This window comes from Microtus pennsylvanicus, chromosome 16 (assembly GCF_037038515.1).
Source record: "Microtus pennsylvanicus isolate mMicPen1 chromosome 16, mMicPen1.hap1, whole genome shotgun sequence".
Lineage (NCBI taxonomy): Eukaryota > Metazoa > Chordata > Mammalia > Rodentia > Cricetidae > Microtus > Microtus pennsylvanicus.
Window position 1 is genome coordinate 28,245,934 of NC_134594.1, and position 19,728 is coordinate 28,265,661.

At 36.5% G+C, this 19,728-nt stretch overlaps 1 protein-coding gene across 3 annotated transcripts in view; it reads right to left on the bottom strand.

Annotated features, from left to right (window-relative positions):
* The window catches only part of Nbea (neurobeachin), a 492,297-nt gene that overhangs the window by 351,932 nt on the left and 120,637 nt on the right, over positions 1 to 19,728 (bottom strand). For all 3 annotated transcript variants that reach the window (XM_075950839.1, XM_075950838.1, XM_075950840.1), the window contains exons 18-24: positions 17,633 to 17,741; positions 10,672 to 10,753; positions 10,349 to 10,472; positions 9,459 to 9,651; positions 5,110 to 6,126; positions 3,615 to 3,832; positions 1,370 to 1,523 (exon numbers count right to left, since the gene is read on the bottom strand). In XM_075950839.1, the coding sequence (XP_075806954.1) occupies positions 1,370 to 1,523; positions 3,615 to 3,832; positions 5,110 to 6,126; positions 9,459 to 9,651; positions 10,349 to 10,472; positions 10,672 to 10,753; positions 17,633 to 17,741 (1,897 nt within the window). The remainder of the gene's footprint in view (positions 1 to 1,369; positions 1,524 to 3,614; positions 3,833 to 5,109; positions 6,127 to 9,458; positions 9,652 to 10,348; positions 10,473 to 10,671; positions 10,754 to 17,632; positions 17,742 to 19,728) is intronic.

The following is a 19,728-nucleotide window of genomic DNA, read 5'->3' on the forward strand; positions in this document are numbered from 1 at the left end:
CAACAAGATAACTAGATGAGCCGGGGAGTGGTGGTTTTCAAACATACATATCATTATGTAATTCCTTGTTCCAAAAGCTCATTAACATAAGATTTTTCATTTTCTCATCATAACTGTATACAAATTTTATATCACATATACTAGATACTTATACATTTTTAGCATAAAGTATTTTTAAAAGCCTACCTATAAATTTTAAAATTTAGTACTTTTACCTAGCTATCTTTCTTTTTGTTTTGTTTTGTTTTTTTCAAGACAGGGTTTCTCTGTAGCTTTGGAGTCTGCCCTGGAACTAGCTCTTGTAGACCAGGCTGCCTTCAAACTCACAGAGATCAGCCTGCCTCTGCCTACTGAGTGCTGGAATTAAAGGTGTATACCACCACTCACATGTCCTTTTGCACTGCTCCCAAATTAGCCTGCTTGCCTGTAACTTGCTGGTTGAATTCATCAGGAACACATATATGTGTGCCAGGGGGAGGTATGAGAGGTTACAGTCTGTTGCAGTTAATATTTTAATTTCTATGCTATTCTAGTGGACAGAATGAGAAAAAGAACCATATAGGAAAATAATGTTACTGACAAAATAAAGTCCGGATCAGTTTGGAAGCATTCCTCAGTAAGCAACATATGTGTTAATAAATCACGGTATTCTGTGGCAAAGGTGTGTTCGAGGGTTTACAAAAGAGTTTCTTATGAGAAGCAGCAAGATGGGCCACATGGCAAGTGAAATTCTATATTCTTTCCCATCTAATCAAGTTACACTTAAATGGAGTCATTTTGACAGAAATCAAAGATATCTTTAAAAAAAGATTTGACTCTGGGAATCAAACCAAATACTCACATATGCTAGAAAGGAATACTGCCTCTCAGCTACAGACATACTAGCTCATAACTAAAGATATATATAAGATAAAAATTACACATAACTTAATACTGGTCTGTCGCATTTTTAAAAGACATACATGATCAACATTAAATATTTTCCAAAACAATTATATTAGTATTTTTCAATGTTTTATAAAAAATAGTATTTTTAATGGCAAATAAAGTCATATTATACTACAAATAGATTTTAACAGCTTACTACAAAGATTTAAAGAGATACACAGCATATAAAAGTTTGAAAAATGTTTATAATTGTAGTTCTTAAAAGATTTCACCAACAACAATGGAGTGATTTCTAATAAATATTCTCAGGAAAACTCAAACACTGTCAAATAAAAGAGACTGGAATATAAATCTAATAAATGGTTTAAGAGTTCCTGTAGTTACTATTTAAAATCTGCCTTTTTCCTGTGTCTGAAATTTCTGGAATCTTCAATTCGTGTCATTACAAAACATAACCACTAGGTGGCGATAAAGAACTTACAGTTGGTGATGTAGCTGCAGAGAGCAAAGGTAAAATTCCTCCACAGGCAATGATGATGTTGTCTACCATTTGGGAAATGAGGTGAATTGTATTATGTACAAAAATAATGTTTTCATTGCTGTTGACAAAATCCATTACAGACTTTGTAGAATGGCTGAAACAGAGAAAAACCAATTATTTTCTTTAAGTAAATGTAAGAGATTTAGATACTTAGAATAAAATATCTAAAGTATTCTGAATAGAATGAAAATTTTTAAGTGAAAACAGTTACAAAATATAGACGTGGTAGACAAATTTAAAACTTAATTATTAGAACAATAACAACTTGTAATTCAGATATTTTACCAAAAATATTTCTGCACAGTTGTGTCCATATACATTAAAGAAATATAATATTCTTGTTGTTCTTTCTTGGTTTGTTTAAGAACGGATATCAGTACTCCAAAACCTAAACTCACCACACAGGTAGCCTGGGATAATAATCCCCGATTTCGCATTTCTAATTACTAAGTAGCTTCTAAGACATCTGAGTAGCCCCATGAATTTAACTAGTTTGGTTGTATCTGCTGATCCTGTGTTAGGAAGCAAACTAGTTGAGAGCCTTCAGAGCGAAAGTTCCAGCTGTGGTTCTGAGCCCAGCTGTCCTTACTGCCATGAGGAAACATGGGAAGTGTAGCATCAGGAATTATTGCAAATGAAAAGGAAGGTCACAGAAGAAGCCAGCAGCAGGATTTTCCACATAAACATGCAATGAAGGTGCCAAAGAAACACTGTTTTATTGCAATTAGATATTCTCCTCTACCCTAAAAAGAATCTTTGAAAAAATTTGTATATACTTATGTTTGGAAACTTTCATGAGCATCAATACAAAAGCAAAGACACCCAGTTTGTTGGAAGGAAAACCAGGCGGATCACACTGTTTAGCTCACGTATCGACCTCCATGTGCTGTCAGGCCTTTCATCTCGAGGTTCATAGCACGTGACAACATTAGCATGTGTCTAGGGCTAGCTTATGAACACAGAAACTCCCTTGGCAGATACAGTGACAACTTCCCAACATTACGTCATGTTCCCCACAATAACAGCCCAGGTTTTGTTCCACAGATTAGTTAGCCTCCCCAGGTACTGACTTGTTAGTCAGAATTGATCCACCAATCCCATTTTCTTTTTAGGGGTGTTTTCCAAATGAATGTACAACCCTGATAACAATACTAAAAAAAATTCTTAAGGGGCTTCATTCAATAGAAAAAAATGTTTATGAAAAGAAAGAAAAATAGCATAGGGAGAAGGAAAAGAATGAGAAAATGGAGAAACGAAGGAGAGTCTGCCTTTTAACAGACAAAACCTTAAGTAGCCACCTTAATCCTAAAGGAAAACCAAGAGAGGTACAGATGCCAGTTTCAGTCTGAGGACATGATAAAGTGGACCAAATCTCTGCTGAAGATGAGGTGTTTTGCTGCTTACAGACATCAACTTCCAAAATTTACATGCTTGCACATGTGAATGACATACACCCTGATTGAGAAATGCGAATCTGTTATTAAAAACCTGAATTGAAACTTTTTATAAAAAGCAGATATTTAATTCAGATAGATTCAAAACAACATCCACTAACTGCCTATTCATATAGATTCTAATGATATACATGTTACAGGTTACTTTAAGATTTTATTCTAGTACTAAGCGTTATCGTATTGCTGTTACTAAATGATAACAGAGCTCACAGTATTGAGTTTAACAAGAAAAAGTGTAATTACAGAAGTATAAACCAAAGCTGGTCTTTAATTCTTTTTTTGTGTAGAACGAGCCAAATTTTAAAATTCTGTTTACAATTCTGTCTAAAGCTAAATTGTTACATATCTAGAGGTAAATGCTCCAAACATTATAAAAAGTATACTTTATATAAATATTTGTCTATCAAACTTATTTAATTTTAAAACAAATTTAATTTTTGAATATTGTTTAATTGCTAAATCATTTAATAAGATATTTATTATCTTGGGCTGGGAAGTTGGCTCTGTGGTTAAGTGCACTTGTTCTGGGTTCAATTCTCAGCACCCCCATGCTGGCTTACAACCATCTATAACTACAGTTCTAGATCAACACCCTCCTTTGACCTCAGTAGGCCATGGACATCGCACACAGACATAGATACACAGCAAACACATACAAACACACACATAAGTAAAATAAAAATAATTTTCATTTTCTCAACTGAAGGTAAAAATATAGAAAAGAGTTGTACCTTCTCCAAACATGCACATCTGTCTCTAACGCAAACAACAAGTCAGTGAGAAGCCGCTGGTGCATTGGAGACCACTTAAACTCCGGGATCCGGAACATGGTAGTCCGGGGGCCAGGGCTGAATTGGCGCCGCTGTTCCTCGGTCATTGGCATTCCTCGAAATCCTAAATCAACTCTGAGATCTCGGTCTTGTTGGGTAACAGACCGGCCCTGAACAGCCTAAACAAAGAGAGGGTAAACTTTTGTAGAGCACAAGAGAGATGTGAGATTCAAAAACCAGTGTGTGCAATAGTGAATAGGAGAGTACATGTGAATTTAGTGGTGAGGGCATTTCAAACACCTGCACAGAAATTCTTTCGATTCATCTGAAGTCTGCTATTAGAAAGTCTGCTTTGATACTGCAGAAAATGTGTGTGAATTCTCAATGAAAAACGGACAAGCCTAGTGGTTATTATGCCCAGTAAGCAATGATCTGTTTTTCTTTTATTTGAAATCTTACCTTATTCAATATTCTCTCTCCCTGCCAATTAACACTTTAGTACAACTGTTACAAAATAGAAATTAACAAACAAAAAATAAACACACCTTTCCCACATACACAATATATCATCATATTCTTACTGAAGTACTAAGACAATAGTGAAACATGGTTTATTCTTTCCAATACAGGTGGAATGGGAACATAAACTTACCTTCAATGAAATCAAAAGACAGAAAGTCCAGAGAGCCAACAAAACTGAAATCTTTGAGTGTCATTATAATCTCATCAACTTTTAACCATATAGTATCAGTTTATTCCAAAACGTAAGTAGTAACAATTCAAGTTTGTCTCAGAAGACACTTTACTGCAGACTGTCCAAAACCACAGCACTAACATTTGCTAACCACAAGGCCCAAGCAGCTTATTTAAAAAAATAACAAATTTTATCTATTCCATAAAGAAAGTTCTCATTGCTAATAATCCCAGATTTTCTTGGCTATATTACCTACCTAACAGGCTGTTGTAAGGACTGAATCGGCAAACATCTACCAGTGTCTGGAGCACAGTAGGCATGAACAGATAACAGCCCCTTCCCCTACTGTTCATGCATCTGTACAAGCTGGCTGCAAGTCCCCTTTTCTACACTCCCCAGAACAGGGCTTGCCTTGAGCACAAGGTTAGAATGAAGATCTCAAGTACAAAGGTGGAAATGTAGTTATAAACTGTAAAAATTAGCAGAAGACCTTAATGGTCATATTTTAATCTACTACAATGTCTTATATGACAGAAGAATCTGAGCCCCAAAGAGGTTGAGCAAAATTAGAGATACAAGGCAGAACTGGGAGTATAAGTCATATCATTTGAACTTCATATGTACATGCCACAGTATTCAGTTCTGTAAGTTACACATTACATGGATTTAAGGGTAGTGTCACTCTAGGAAACCACTTTAGCGAACAACTCAAAGCCCATCTGACATTATGTTTACTTCTGCTATTCACATGGGGCGGCTTACTTGTGTTGTTGTAGTAGTCTGGATTTTTCGGATTTCCTTTCCTGATTCCTTGCCATCATCAGATCGCTCAGTGTCTGAAATTATACTCCCTGCATCAATATTAGGTACAATTTTGCTGTTGGAAGACTCTGTTTCCAGAGTCGTGGCAGTCATTTCAGCATAGTCCAACCCCTTTACTGATGAAGCTAAGTCTCTTTCAGAGACACTGCTCACTCCATCTGAAGTCGTATGAATTCTGAAGTCTTTCTCTTCTATTATGCTTGATGTGCAAGTTAAGTCTACATTTGCAGTCATGTGAGCAAGCAATCCAAGATCATCACTGACACCAAGATGTACTTGGGTGTCTTGAATATTTGGGATGATATGATTGCTAGAAAGTTCTGGAAGTAGTTTCTCTTCCTGTTTGGGTATTTTATCAAAGAGGAAGGATGTGCTACTGTTAGAAAGGTCCTCTTTCTCATCTGCTAGTGTGATCAATGGACCATTGTCCTTCTCTTCATTTTTTTTAATGATACCAACACTTCCATGCACATTGTTCTGGAGTTTCTCAACAGCAGCACTGTACACATTATCCAACAAGGACTCCACTTCCACGAGGGCACCATTCTCTCCACCCACCAACGTCTCTGGTGATAAATCCATATCATCAAGCTTTACTTCTGTCGCTTCTACTTTCTCTGCTTTTATATCAACCAGAAGATCATGCACTTCCACGTGCACTCCACTACCAGGTCTGTCTGAACTTCCAAGAATATCATCTGATACTTTGGTTGACATGAGCAAGTCTCGTGTATCTGTGCTAACTGGGTAGTCTGTCTCACTCTCTGGGCTCTGGCTTTGGGAAAGGTCTTCTATCTCGCGGATTTCCATTCCTCCTTTTGCTCCTGTTGTCTGTGATGAAAGACCAGAGATGGTGCTCACATTTCCTTTCTTTCCCTTCTTAATGTTCTCCTCCTCTTGTCGTTGATACTCCTCATACATTTTGGCCAGGTATTCTTTGTGTGCTTCATAAGTAACCTAGGAAATAAGTAAAGAGAAAACTGAGGTGTCATGTATATTACAAGAGAAAGATAGAAATAAGACCAACAAAATTCAGTAATAATAACAAAAATGGTAAAAGTATTTTAAGATTTAGTTTTATTAAATAATTGGATTTATCATGTAATTGGAAACATTATAAAATACAACAATACATTATTACCTGACATGTTTCTAATTACATAGGTATCTGCAATACTAACGTGCCTTTGCACAGGTTAAGTATTCAATGTTAACCAACATCATATGATAATCTAACTTATGGACACTGATTAGGCTTAATGACTTGGCAGAGATAATATCCAATATGACAACTTCTATTCCTATGCCAGCTTTCACATGGCTACTGTAATATTTTCACCCATCACAACCATGACTGAAAGTTGCTCATATGAGCCTATAAACAGACATTTATAAGGTACTACATCAATCTTATATATAGAAGTAACTAGATTAGAAATATCAGGATACGCTGTGCATGAATTGCAATGCCTTTTTCTTCGTTACATTAAAACTTATTAAAGCAATGACAAATTCAAGGTGTGCATGTGCAAAATATAGGACTACACTAGGTATTATGAACTCTTCTAATGTTAAAAATCTTTCCTTAAGCCAGGCGGTGGTGGCACATGCCTTTAATCCCAGCACTCGGGAGGCAGAGACAGGTGGGTCTCTGGGAGTTGGAGGCCAGTCTGGACTACAAGAGCTAGTTCCAAGACAGGCAGCAAAGCTACAGAGAAACCCTGTCTCGAAAAACCAAAAAAAAATTTTTTTTCCTTATAGGCACACAAAATTAATTTATATTAACCTGTGGATTAACAGGGGTTTTGGTTGACCTTATTTTTTTGGTATAAAACCCATTTCCTACAAAAGAAACTCCCCGATCATGGGAAATGGCAACCTGTTCCTCAAAGGCCACATTAGTTTGTCATCTATTTTGATTAGTAAAATTTTATTATAATACAACCATGTTAACTGATGTTCTTGTTTTCTTTGTCTGTTTTCACAATAAACAGATGAGTTGAGCAGTTTCATCAGAGGCAGAAACCCCCAAACATATATTATCTGGTCTCTAGAATCATTTTTCTAATTCCTATTAAAAATAACTATATGCAGCCAGGATGTGGTGATGTATGCCTTTAATCCTAGCTCTCAGGAGGCAGAGGTGGGCAGATCTCTGTGAGTTCAAGGCTAGCCTGGTCTCCAAGAGCTAATTCCAGGACAGGCTCCAAAGCTATGGAGAGAGCTAAAGAGATGCTCAGTGGTTAAAAGCACTTATGATTTTGCAGAGGTTCCAGGTCTGATTCTCAGCACTCACATGACAGCTTACAAATGTCCATAACCCCAGTTCCAAGGGATCTGATGCCCTCTTCCTGACATCAAGTACCAGAAACCCATGTGGTCCCCAGACATATGTGTGGAAAATATTCATACACATTAAATAAATCTAAAAATAAAATAAAAAGCTACAGAGAAACACTGTTTCAAAAAAAGGGGGAAGGGACAAATTATGAGTTTTCTAAACCACAAAACTTAATTGCAACATAACTGGATTAGTTGTCTAATTTTGGATGTCCACATTTCCTCTGTGATGCTACTTACAGTTGAAGAATCACAACTTCGAATTACTAGAATATAATGTGTGCATAAATGAAGTACTCTCCTTACCAAAAACAAGTACTATTCGAAGTTTAATAGGGAGAGGTAGAATCTTAGAATTAAAAAATATTGGAAGATAACATATATAGTGGTTTGAACAGTAAGGACAGTAATGGTCTCTCTAGGCCCATATATTTGAATGTTTAGTCATCAGGAAGTGGTATTATTTGAGAAGGATAAGAAGAATCAGGAGGTGTGGACTTTATGGAGTAAGTGTGGCTTTGTTGGAGGAAATGTGTCACTGGGGGGTGGGTTTTGAGGTTTCAAAAGTCCATTTTAAATTTTTTTAAGATTTATTTCTTTATTATGTATATAGTGTTCTGCCTGCATGTATCCTTGCCTGCCAGAAGAAGGCATCAGATCTCATTATAGATGGTTGTGAGCCATTACATGGTTGCCAGGAACTGAACTCAGGATCTCTGAGCCATCTCTCCAGCAACCCCAAAAGTCCATATTAGGCCCCCTACCTACTGTTTGTGGATCAGGAAGTAGGTCTCAGCTATTTCTCCTGCACCATGCCTGCCTGCCATAATGCTTCCTGCAATGACAATAATGGACTTACCTCTGAAACTGCAAGCAAGGCAAGCCCCAGTTTAATGTTTTCTTTTATAAGCATTACCTCAGTCATGGTGTCTCTTTTTCACAGCAATAGAACACTGACTACAACACTATAATTAAAAATATTATTAAAAGTGCATACCTTTAATCTCAACACTAAGGTGGCATGAATGGAGAGACCTTTGTGAGTTTGAGGCCAGCATTGCCTAATATGGAAAAAACTAAATGTATACGTGGAAGGTGGGTACATTCAGAAGGCACTGACACTGAGATGTCTTCCTCAATCACTAGCGGCACCTCATTTTTTGAGACAGCATTTTTTACTGAACAGGAATGCATGACTTTGCCTAGAGATAGCCAGAGAGCCCTTGGGATTTCCCATCATGCTCGCCAGCACCGGTGGTAAAGTCTGTCCAGCCATGCCTAGTCTGTTATGTGAATGAAGGGAATTCAAATTCAGGTCCACATGCTTGTACAGAAAGTACTTTATCCACTTAGCCAAGTCCCATTTATTATTTATTATTTGCAAGTATTTATTATTCACTTGATAATGAATCTGATTACTTTAAAAACATCTATAGAAGTACATTTCAGCTACTATTTCATAACTATGCTTGTAAGATTGGTTTAGTTAAAAAAAACTGATTCAGATTCAGGTTCTCACATCTGCTACAAACATATACATTAAAAACTCTCAATTAAGAGGACAGTGAGATGGATCATCAGGGAAATATGCTTGCCAACAATCCCTGAACCCAGAAAGTGGAAGGAGAGAACCGGCTCTCATAAATCATCCTGACTTCCAGTAGGATCTCACACACACACACACACACACACACACACACACACACACACACTTTAACTTTTAAGTGTTATTAAAACAAAATTTCTAATTTAAGTCTTTGTGTTTTTGTGTTTGAATTAAATGATCTTGAAATCACTGTCAAGCTCTCACCAAAGGGCAGAAAAGCACAAAGTCAAACCTAGGATAAAGGAATGGGCCATAACTGAGAATGGCCACCAGGTGGCACCAGATGAGCGTTTATAGCCATTTACTCCATTGCGGAAACTTCAACACAGGCTGCGTCCCTTACCTTGGAATGGGCTATTGAGAGTGTGTCCACCCAGACTCTCCAGCCTCCCCATTCATATTTTATTGCATGATACAAAAGAATCCGGAAGATGTTGTAGACCATCTCAGTAATCTTCTGTTCCTCAGAACTTTTGGGATTGATATAGCCGAGAGAAAACATCCAATCCTGCCACACTGAACACTGCAGTAAGCATCTAAGTAAGAAAAAGAGCTCATTAAGAATATGAAAATTACAATTTACTACTCTGAAATGTAGATAAAATAAAGAAAATATAATCTGAGCACAAAATTATTCTATGTATTCTGTAACTTCCACCAATTTCCTTCTTTCCTAGAAAATATGAATTATTAATCAAAATTACTTCCTAACTCTCCTGGTCAGAGTTGGTTATTGTTTCTGAGTGCTCTCGTCTCCATGAGTACTCGCAATGCACTCAGTTTGCTCATCAGGCACCCAATCCAACTACACTAACCTGGGCCCAATGTTTCACACGGACACATAAAATTGTTCGAAGCTTAGGAAATGACCACAAACTCATGGTCTCTGACTGCGCATACCATACCTGAGCTAGAAAGCTGTAAATGCATAACAAGAATCAGTGACATGACAGGAAAGCACAGGTGGATGTGGGCAAAGTCAACACAATGTACTAAAGGCACATTGGTGACAGTATCAGGGATAGCTGATCATATTCCAAGTACAAATCTGTGGATCTGTATTTTCATACATATATTTAATTAAATATACTAGGTCAACCAAATAAAGGCCTATAAAATTGGTAAAAAGATGTCTTTTAAAATGATTAAGAATATTTTTAAAAATATTTGAATTTTTTATTTGAAAATGATTCAAAATCAAGGGCAGAGAAAATATAAAACCAGACTGTTTACCTTCTGTTTTCACGGCTGTTACTGAAAAGCTTGATCATGTCAGATAAGAACAGCCTACGAACTTCCATCAATTCTGCACTTGGTGTTGAGTTCTTTAACAATGTTGCCACCACCTTAAGAATCACTATAAACAAAATCTGAATTAAAATGTAAAAAGGTAACTAAGACATAACACATTTACTAATTTTCAACTAAATGCTTAGCTCTGGCAGTGGAGTGCAGCTGCCATAAAATGTGCACACTGAAAGGACCACACGCTCCGATCTAGTCCCGCACATGACCACATAACCACCATGGAGTAGAAAAGAGTGGCATCTGCTCACTTGGGTTCTGAATTTTCACTGTAGAGTCTGGCTCAGGGTGTGGTTTATGCACAACTTGAGTACACACTTGCTCTGTCAAGATCTGAAAGATGAAAAATTTGAACTTCATTTAGAGAAAAAAATTTAAAACTGCAAACTGTAGCTAAATGATCTTTAAAACATTTAGAATAACTTCCAATGAAATGAAATCTCTCCCAAAGGAGCTTGCTAATAAATTACATATATTCCTAAACTAAAATCTATGTACCTCAAGTTTTACTTACTTTGGATAGAGACAAAAATCAGACACTGTTATCTATAGAAGGAAAGAATAATTAGCTAATATAAAATTTGTTCTGTTCAAAACAGGCTTTCAGTATACACTTTTAATACAGTCCTGTTTTGAATTATAAATGTGCAATGTTATGTGTCATGTTAATAAAAAAATCAACAAATGTTAGCAAAATTATGCCTCATACAGAAAAGAAATCTAAAATTTATATTTCTATTTTTGACTAAAATGGATGCTCAAAACCTTTAAGAATAATTTTGCACATCTTGCTTATGTTCCCACAGTTTACACCAGAAGCTGACACATATCAGTAATCAGTAAGTGAGAGAATGAATACATGAGGCACATAAATAAAGAATGTGTGTGGTCGTTCATGTACTCTGGGCTTTAACCATACTTGTCTCTATGCTTCTATCTAGCTACCCTTCTGTCTATATACAGATACTTCAGCAGAGAAGCATTTCACTAAAGGTGGCATTTCCTATCAGTGACTTCATTTTTTACTTAGAGCAGACATGTCAAACTCTAAATATCCATTAAAAAAAAGAAGAACACAGTAGCAATACAAAATTTGTAGCTAAAGTATCAATGTTAATTTTAAGACCAGTTATGCGGAGCTCTAAGGTAAAAGCTAGACTGGAAAGAGTAAGTTAGTATACAAGGGTGGTGGCTTCTGAGAAGAAAACCATGACATCCAGAAGGGAAGCATTTTTCTTTCACTTTACTTAGACCAAAGAGAGAACAGGAAACTTACAAAGATAAATGAGAGGTATATATGAAAAATGTATAGACTTGAAATTAGACATTAGTCTATTATTACTTAAGTGACAAATATCGGATAGAATTACCCAATAGAAAATAAACAATGTTAAACTAAATAGTGTTGGAATGTTTTCTGAACAGTGTGTGTAAGCGTGAATGTCTACAAGGAGCTGATACATGAGATAAAAATCTCTTTGAACAGCATATATCAAAGAACAGTAGCTGGTACATATCTAAAAGGGTTTCCATACCAATTTTCCCCCAAATCCCAAAGGACAAGAGAGACTCAGAATAACTGTGTACTTTCGGGGAAAGCAGCAGACCATGTTCTTTTGTGTTAGAATCTTCAAACCCTTCTCAACTAAGAGAGAATAAATCACATTGTACAGGAAACAAAATTTGACTAAATGCATCACTGATTTTCCTGTTGCCTTTTTAAAGCTTTGCTTTGTCATGTGACACTGAGGACAGTAATGGTAGTGCTTATCCATAAACCTGCTACAAAGTTTATAGGGTCCTTGTTGAAAGTACTTCATGACTATAGTACATTCAAATATGAAAGGTTTATACAACTTATACAAATATACTTAGGAAACGATTTCAGCATGTATTAGTTAAAAACAAGTTACGTACCCACACATTGCTTAATGTTTGGAGATAGAAAACGGTTGTTAAGTGGAGCTACATTTCTAGCGTCAATTTACTTAATTAATGTTCTGGAGACAAGCAAAAAAACACTTCTATTAAGCAATAAAACATAGGAAACTGTCCTTTAGATCCTACATGAGATATTAAATGAGGGAAGGAAATAATGCATATAAACCCAGGAGAGATGAATATAAGTATAAAGCTTTTAATGGTAGTGAAGGACTCAAAGTGGTTCCCAAAGGTTCAACTGACTTATAAGAGGAATATACAGAAGGTAAGCCCTTACCCTAAGCTAACACAAAATAAGACGGAGGAGCCCCCAAGAGTTCTGCATGCATTTAACACTTACAGTGAAGCCACATGTGACAGATGGCATCTGTGTTGGAAAGGATAGGAAAGACTAAATTTTAAGCATAGAAGTGCCTTTATAAGCACGGTGTTTATAGACATAGATTTGAGAGCAGTGCTAAACATTAAATTTTATTTTATTTCATATTCTGTTACTGGAAGACGTTAGTCTAAAGTGATAACTATGGCAGCTTCGTTGGTGACTTACCAACTCCCAGTGCTCACTGAAGACATGGTATCTTTGTCATTGTTTTTTGTTTGTTTGCTTTTCACTACCTCATAATTTATATGATGCTGACTAGAACATTTTCCTAGAGTCTATGCACACTGTACAACAGTATCAGGACTGTTAGGAAGACTATTACCCACACTGAAATTTGAGGCCCATTCCATAAGAGGAAATTCATAGATGGTACTCTGAACTTACTCAAAAGTGCATTGCAATGGAGTTCATGGGCCCTAGAGGATAATTTAATTCTGTTGATTAACTACATTGACATAGCACTCAACTGCCCTCTAAATTATGTTTATATCATTGGCAATTAATACTCTCAGCTTCAATCAGAGAAGCTCTCTTTCCAGTGAATGGTGGTGAATACAGAGCCTCACTGACATGAAAAGTGCTGAGAATAAATGGTGTACATATGCACAGACCTAAGCAAGACATTCACACCCTCTCAGCTACTACTCGAGAAATATGCCTGAATTCCTACTACCATGTTCCCTACCAGGAGGACCATGGATTCACTCTCTGAAACTACAAGCCCCCAGTGAATTCTTTCTTCAACAAGTCACCTTGTTTACGATGTCCTTTACAGAAACAGAAAAGTAACTAAGACATCTATTGACAGGTTCAGAGAATGGAAGGTCACTGCCTTCAGTTATGTACCCAGAACTGTGACCCATCAGACTCCAATGAAAATCCTAATCCTGAGGTCACACAGACGGCCCTCATTAACAAAACGGGTCACAAAATAAAACCAAAAGTCATGAATCTTGGAAAAGGTCAGATAAGGAAAAGTAGATATTGTCAAGGGAGGATGAGAGAAGAAAATATGGAAGAAGAGAGTAACCAAAATGAATTATATGCATTCATGAAAGAAAACTTCAAAGAACTAAATTAATTAAAAAAATACTTGCTGAAAAAGCCCGATTTTATAGTTTAATAGTATTTCATGTACATATCATCTCAAGTATAAGTTTTAAATAAAATAATTTTTATTCTAACAGGATATTCAGAAAACTGACTTAAATAACATTTAACTGATTACTGTCAGTTAATTCTATCATGAGTTTAGTTTTTTGTTTGCTTGTTTGTTAATGTTTCTTTTTTGTTGTAGTTGTTTGTTTGGTTTTGGTTTTTGTGTTTTGATTTTTCAAGGTAGGGTTTTTCTGTGTAACAGCTCTGGCTGTTGGGGAACTTGTTCAGTAGACCAGGCTGACCTGGAACTCACAGAGATCCACCTGCCTGTGCCTCCTAAGTGCTGGGATTAAAGGTGTGCACCACCACCACTTGGCTGAGTTTAGTTATTTTGTAATAGATGTCAGCAGCCCCAAATGATACCATCTTCACATTGTGATGGTCCAGAAGCAGCAATTCATTCAAACATCATTTCACAATTCAGAGTGTTCTGTTGGTAGAACTGACTAAAGCCTAACTGAAGAAACAAATACTGCTGATTAGGATCAGCAAGGATGAACAACAGACACTGTCTTCTTAACTTTTTGTATATTTTTTTTACATTGCTTCTGGCCTTTGAAATGAGTTCATTAATAACTCGGAGTCCTTCAAAATTTATTTCTATCCATCATGATTATCATTTAAAAGACATACATCGTGACTAACTAATATTTGAGGCCAGTAATTTTTTTTATTCTTATTTCATTATCTCTGGTTCATACACTGTCAGAGGATTGACACCTACTGAGTTTTCTTCACTCTATTTAAAAGAATTAGTAACAGCTTGGCTTTGATTAGTTAAGACTTAGCAGAGAACCAAACCTGGATCCCAAGAACAAAACGCACAGGCATTTGGTAAGAGGATGTTGTATTTACCACTAAGCCCGTCTCAGGAAGTCCAACAGAAATGCAAGTGTGCACAAGAATGTGGTATGCTCTAGTTCTGAGACTAGGAGAGTACAATTAACTTCCAAATTTAAAATATTGTGCTATATTGCACTGTTACTTCCATGTAAGGATTAAATTCCTATTCAATTGTCAGTAATAAAACAAGCAGAGGCTCAGAAATTCACATAAGTAAATGCTGAAAAAAAAAGAAACAGAAAAGTATCACAAGCCAACGCAAACTAATCAGTTAGAAAATGAAGATACAGATAAAGCAAACCAATACTAGTCATCAGCTGTCAGAGCTCAGGTTTGACACTGTTGCGAGGTTTTGATTCAAAAGACATTTTTCATGTAATTTATTGAAGGCAATTTTGCTATTTTTCCCTGTCTTTGGTACATGTAACCTGCCTATTTCATGAGCATATGTTACTGGAACAAATTATTTAATCTGTGAGTCTCAGTATGTCTATTTTAATAGGCAATGAAAATATCAATAACTATATGCTGCCTGAGGTAACAGACATATGAGGAGCTACATTTCCCTGTTGGAGAAGTGGGAAGGCCAGTAAACATTAGAGAAAATGATATGAGTGATATTCCTGTGACAATACTTGATAGAGTCACAATGCTGCAGTCATTCATGACTACACTTACACATATTTAGATTCCCAGACAACTCATCTGTGGATACAGAACACAATTAAACTATCTCACTTGAGAACTGTGCAAAACCTGGAATGGAACCAAATATGGATCACAGTTTACATGAAAAGGAGAGTTGTAATTTGCCCTGTATTATTTTGAAGTCTCAAAAATATTTTATAATGATGATATGCTATCTTTTATATTTTCCAAAAGCTGCTTTTCTGAGTTTAATAATGTTGATGAGTATTTTGGTTTAACTATAACTCTCATGTAAGAGATGCAAGGTCTTTCTGTCTACATCCATGACAAGGAATCCACAATTCACTGTCTCTTAAAGTTGTGAGTTTAGAAAAAAAATGCTTTTTTCCTATTCAGAAATGACATGTACACACTATAATTTTAAAAAATAAAGTAAGATTTGGTAAGTCAAGTGTCATGTGAATCACTGTTGAGTTACTGCACCACCATGATTCCTACAGTGGTGCTAAGTCAGGAGAGGAGGGCAAACACTGCGGCAGGGAGTGTCACAACCAAGCAGCATCAAGCCAATAAAACTATACACGGACTCTAAAATTTACATCTCTTATAAATTTTACATATTACATATTACTTTATTTTTGATCATTTCCAACACTTAAGAAGATTAAAAAAATAGCCTTCACTTACATATGTTTGCCAACAAGCTACAGAAGCAAGAAAGGATCACGGAAGACAAAGTGAAGAAAGTAGAACTAAGGTGGATACACAGGAACAGCCCTGACAAGTTACTGGTGTTTGTAAGGTAGTGGGTGTGCAGTTCCTGTCTGGGGAGGATTGGATAAGAATGGCTTCCATAGCTGATGTATTTTCATGTTTAGTCCCACAAGCTGGAGCACTGCTTGGAAAGCTGAAGAAGAGATGTGTCACCGGGAGTGAGCAGTCACAGTATCGCCCTCTCTCTGACTACAAAGCTCTCAGATACTGTTCCAGACCTGGTCTGTATGCAGCCGTGCTTCCAGCTATGACGATAATGGAGCAACCCTCTGAAACTGCAAGCAAGACCTCAATTAAATGTTTTTTTAAATGAGAATTTCCTTGGCCATGGTGTCTGTGGTGTTCTGAAAGAAAATGGCCCCCAAAGGGACAGGCACTATTAGGTGTGGCCTTGTTGAAGGAAGTGTGTCACTGTGGGGGACGAGCTTTGTGTTCTCCCATGATCAAGATACCTCCCAGTGTGATAGTCTACTCCCTGATTCTTTCTGATCAAGATGGAGCCAGCACCACATCTGCCTGCATGCCTGCACGCCACCATGCTTTCTGCCATGATAATGGACTGAACGTCTGAAAATGTAAGTGAGCCACCCCAATTAAAAACTTTCTAAGAGTTGCTTTGGTCATGGTGTCTCTTTACAGCAAAAGAACATTGACTAAGACACTTTGGAAGAAGGGGTGAGAGAGGGTTTCTATACGGAAATGATGATATTTTAATACAATTCAGTACATCACTTTTACAAATGGTTCTAACCTACACTTCATCTCAATGCCAACTCTATCTTAAGGTGAGTAATGACTGCATATCAGAAACGGAGGAGAGTATCGGATGTGGAGTAGAACTAATATTTACAATATATGTGAATACTGACTATGTGGGAAGACGAGGAAGCAAAGCAGCAAACCTATATTCAAAGAAAGGCCCTTAGAACAACATGAGGACATGTGGATGTGTTTTTAAAAAGGAAATTATAAGCATCTGTCTTCAATTAGCGTTTCTATTGTTGTGACAAAAAATCATGATCAAAAGCAACTTGTGGAAGAAAGGGTTTGCTTCAGCTTACAGCTCTCAGGTCACACTCCATCTCTGAGAGAGGTCAGGATGGGGCTCAAAGCAGGAACTTCCATGGCAGAGGCTACGGAAAAACACTGTTTGCTGGCTTGCTACCCAGGGAATGTTCACCCTTTCTTTTTATACAGCCCAGGACTACCTGCTGAGGGAACAGCATTGCCCACATCAGTCATTAATCAAGAGACTTCCCACAGAACAATCTATGTGCTTTCTCCATTAAGAGTCCCCCTTCCCAGTTATGTATATGTTTGTATCAAGTTGACAAAAACTAACCAGCACTGTACTCATCCTCAGCTGTAGTGACTGGGATGTTAACTGGTTTAAGCAGTGATCTCCATCACACACAGAGGTTTCTAGCATACATACTCAGAATTCTTGTCACAGTTTTTTTCTTTACCTCATAAAGTGTGTTGTATGTGGTAACAGTTACAGTGTTTGTATGCAGCATCAGTCTTTCTCCAAGAAGAGTGAAGAGACTATGGGTATGCATAATTTCAACTTTTCGCCTGGAGACATGGAGGTAAACACAAACAAATGCAGAATCATACAATTAATTATTTTATCGACGATCATCTATAAAAACCAGCAACAGTTCATAACACTACTAACTGCTATTACCATACAAGTTATTTAAACGGTTCTCAAGGAAATCCTCCATACAATTAGAATATGAGATATATTCAAATTACATAACCATATGTGATGATTTGCAGTTATTATTTCCATATTCTAGTGATTATCTAGATGGTTTTAGAAATTAACCATAATCCACAGAACACATACTTCCAAATCTCTAATATAGTCTATAGCAAATCTTAACATTAAAACCATTTAAGAATGGTAAAAGTGAACATGTACACTTGATATTGGAGAAAAAATAATCCTCCGTCTCATCAGTGCTTATGTCTGCAGTTGCCCACATGTTAAAATAGCACTGCTCTGTTTACTTCCACTGATCTCAGTGCTCCCCTCCTGTTTTGCTATGAATATCTTATGTTCCCTCTAGTCTCATCCATATAAAGGTTTGGTTACTGTTTGGTAAGATTGTAGAACCTTGAGAAGACTGTCTATCCCTGTGCCTCTCCTCCAGCATGAGGTTACAAACATGTACCACTATGCCCGGTTTTAATAGGTGCTAGGAATCCAATCTCAAGTACTAAGCTGGTGTGACAAGCACCTTACTGACTGAGCCACCTCCACAAGTGAAGCCTTTCCTTTCAGAAAAAGAAATTGTGTAACAGTAGGGCAGTGCTTGCAAGAATACTGATGACATAACTCATAAGAGCAGCATAAATTCCTAAATTTGTAATAATGTTTTTGAATTTTTAGTTTTAGATAAATGGTTCTATACACTGCTTCCTTTCATAACATTCTTGATTATATTAATATTTCAAAAGTAATTTTAAGTCATTAAATTTTACTTCTAAATAACACGAAGTGACCAAATTTCATGCCAGTGTATGAATTATGTATTTATTCAATTTCTCCTTCTTATTTTTATCATGTTGCCTCTAATATCTCATTATTAGTAGCAATGCCACATGGACATCTGTACAGCTAAGTGACAGTCCTCTACATTAAGAAGAGAATTACTTATCATACAGCATAAGTATCTGTCTTTTTTAAAAATTGTTCAATGGTCAGTCAATGGTGGCTCACACCTTTAATCCCAGCACTCAGGAGGCAGAAGCAAGAAGATCTCAGTGAGTCTGAGGGTAGCCTGGTATACAGAGCAAGTTCAAAAGCACAAAGAAAAACTGTGTCCAAAAACGAATATATATATATACATATACATATATCAATACATAATTTCCCCAGTAATTGTGAAACTCCCAATAATGTACATTTTTGTCAACACTTATTAAAGTTAAAAGTTTTCAAATCTGTCATCTTGATGAGAATTATATGAACTTCTTTTTTCTCCTGGTGTCCTTTTCGATGACTTTTCCTTTTATATATGTCTTCTCAATTGTTTTTTCCTTATTATACACATGATATATTGCCCTTAATTTTGAATCTTCTCTTTTTGTATATGGTATCAACCACTACAAATTTATTAACTTGGGTATGTGGGTTTTTTTATGTGTGTGTGTGTGTTTGCATATTTTGAAAGTTATTCCTAAATAAAAAGTGGTATCCCCACAATCCCCCCAGATATAAAAGATTTTCACTATCCTGAAAGTTTCCACAGACAAATTTACACTAAATCCCCATTTCCACTGACAGTCCAAAGCAGCAACAAATCTGCACTGTAGACATTCCACAAAAGAGAACCCTAAAATGTGTACCTCTTTTGCATATGTTTTTTTCTGAGTATCATGTTTAGGGGGCCCATTATATCACAGCATGAATTGGTTTGTGAAGTTTGTAAAGAAATTTCTATTGTGAGAACTCACATAGCTTTGGATTCCTTCCATTATTTAACCATAAGCAATGACACTGGGAATACTCAAGAGCAATGACAAGTACAAACCCGTTTCCCCTTTTCTCAAG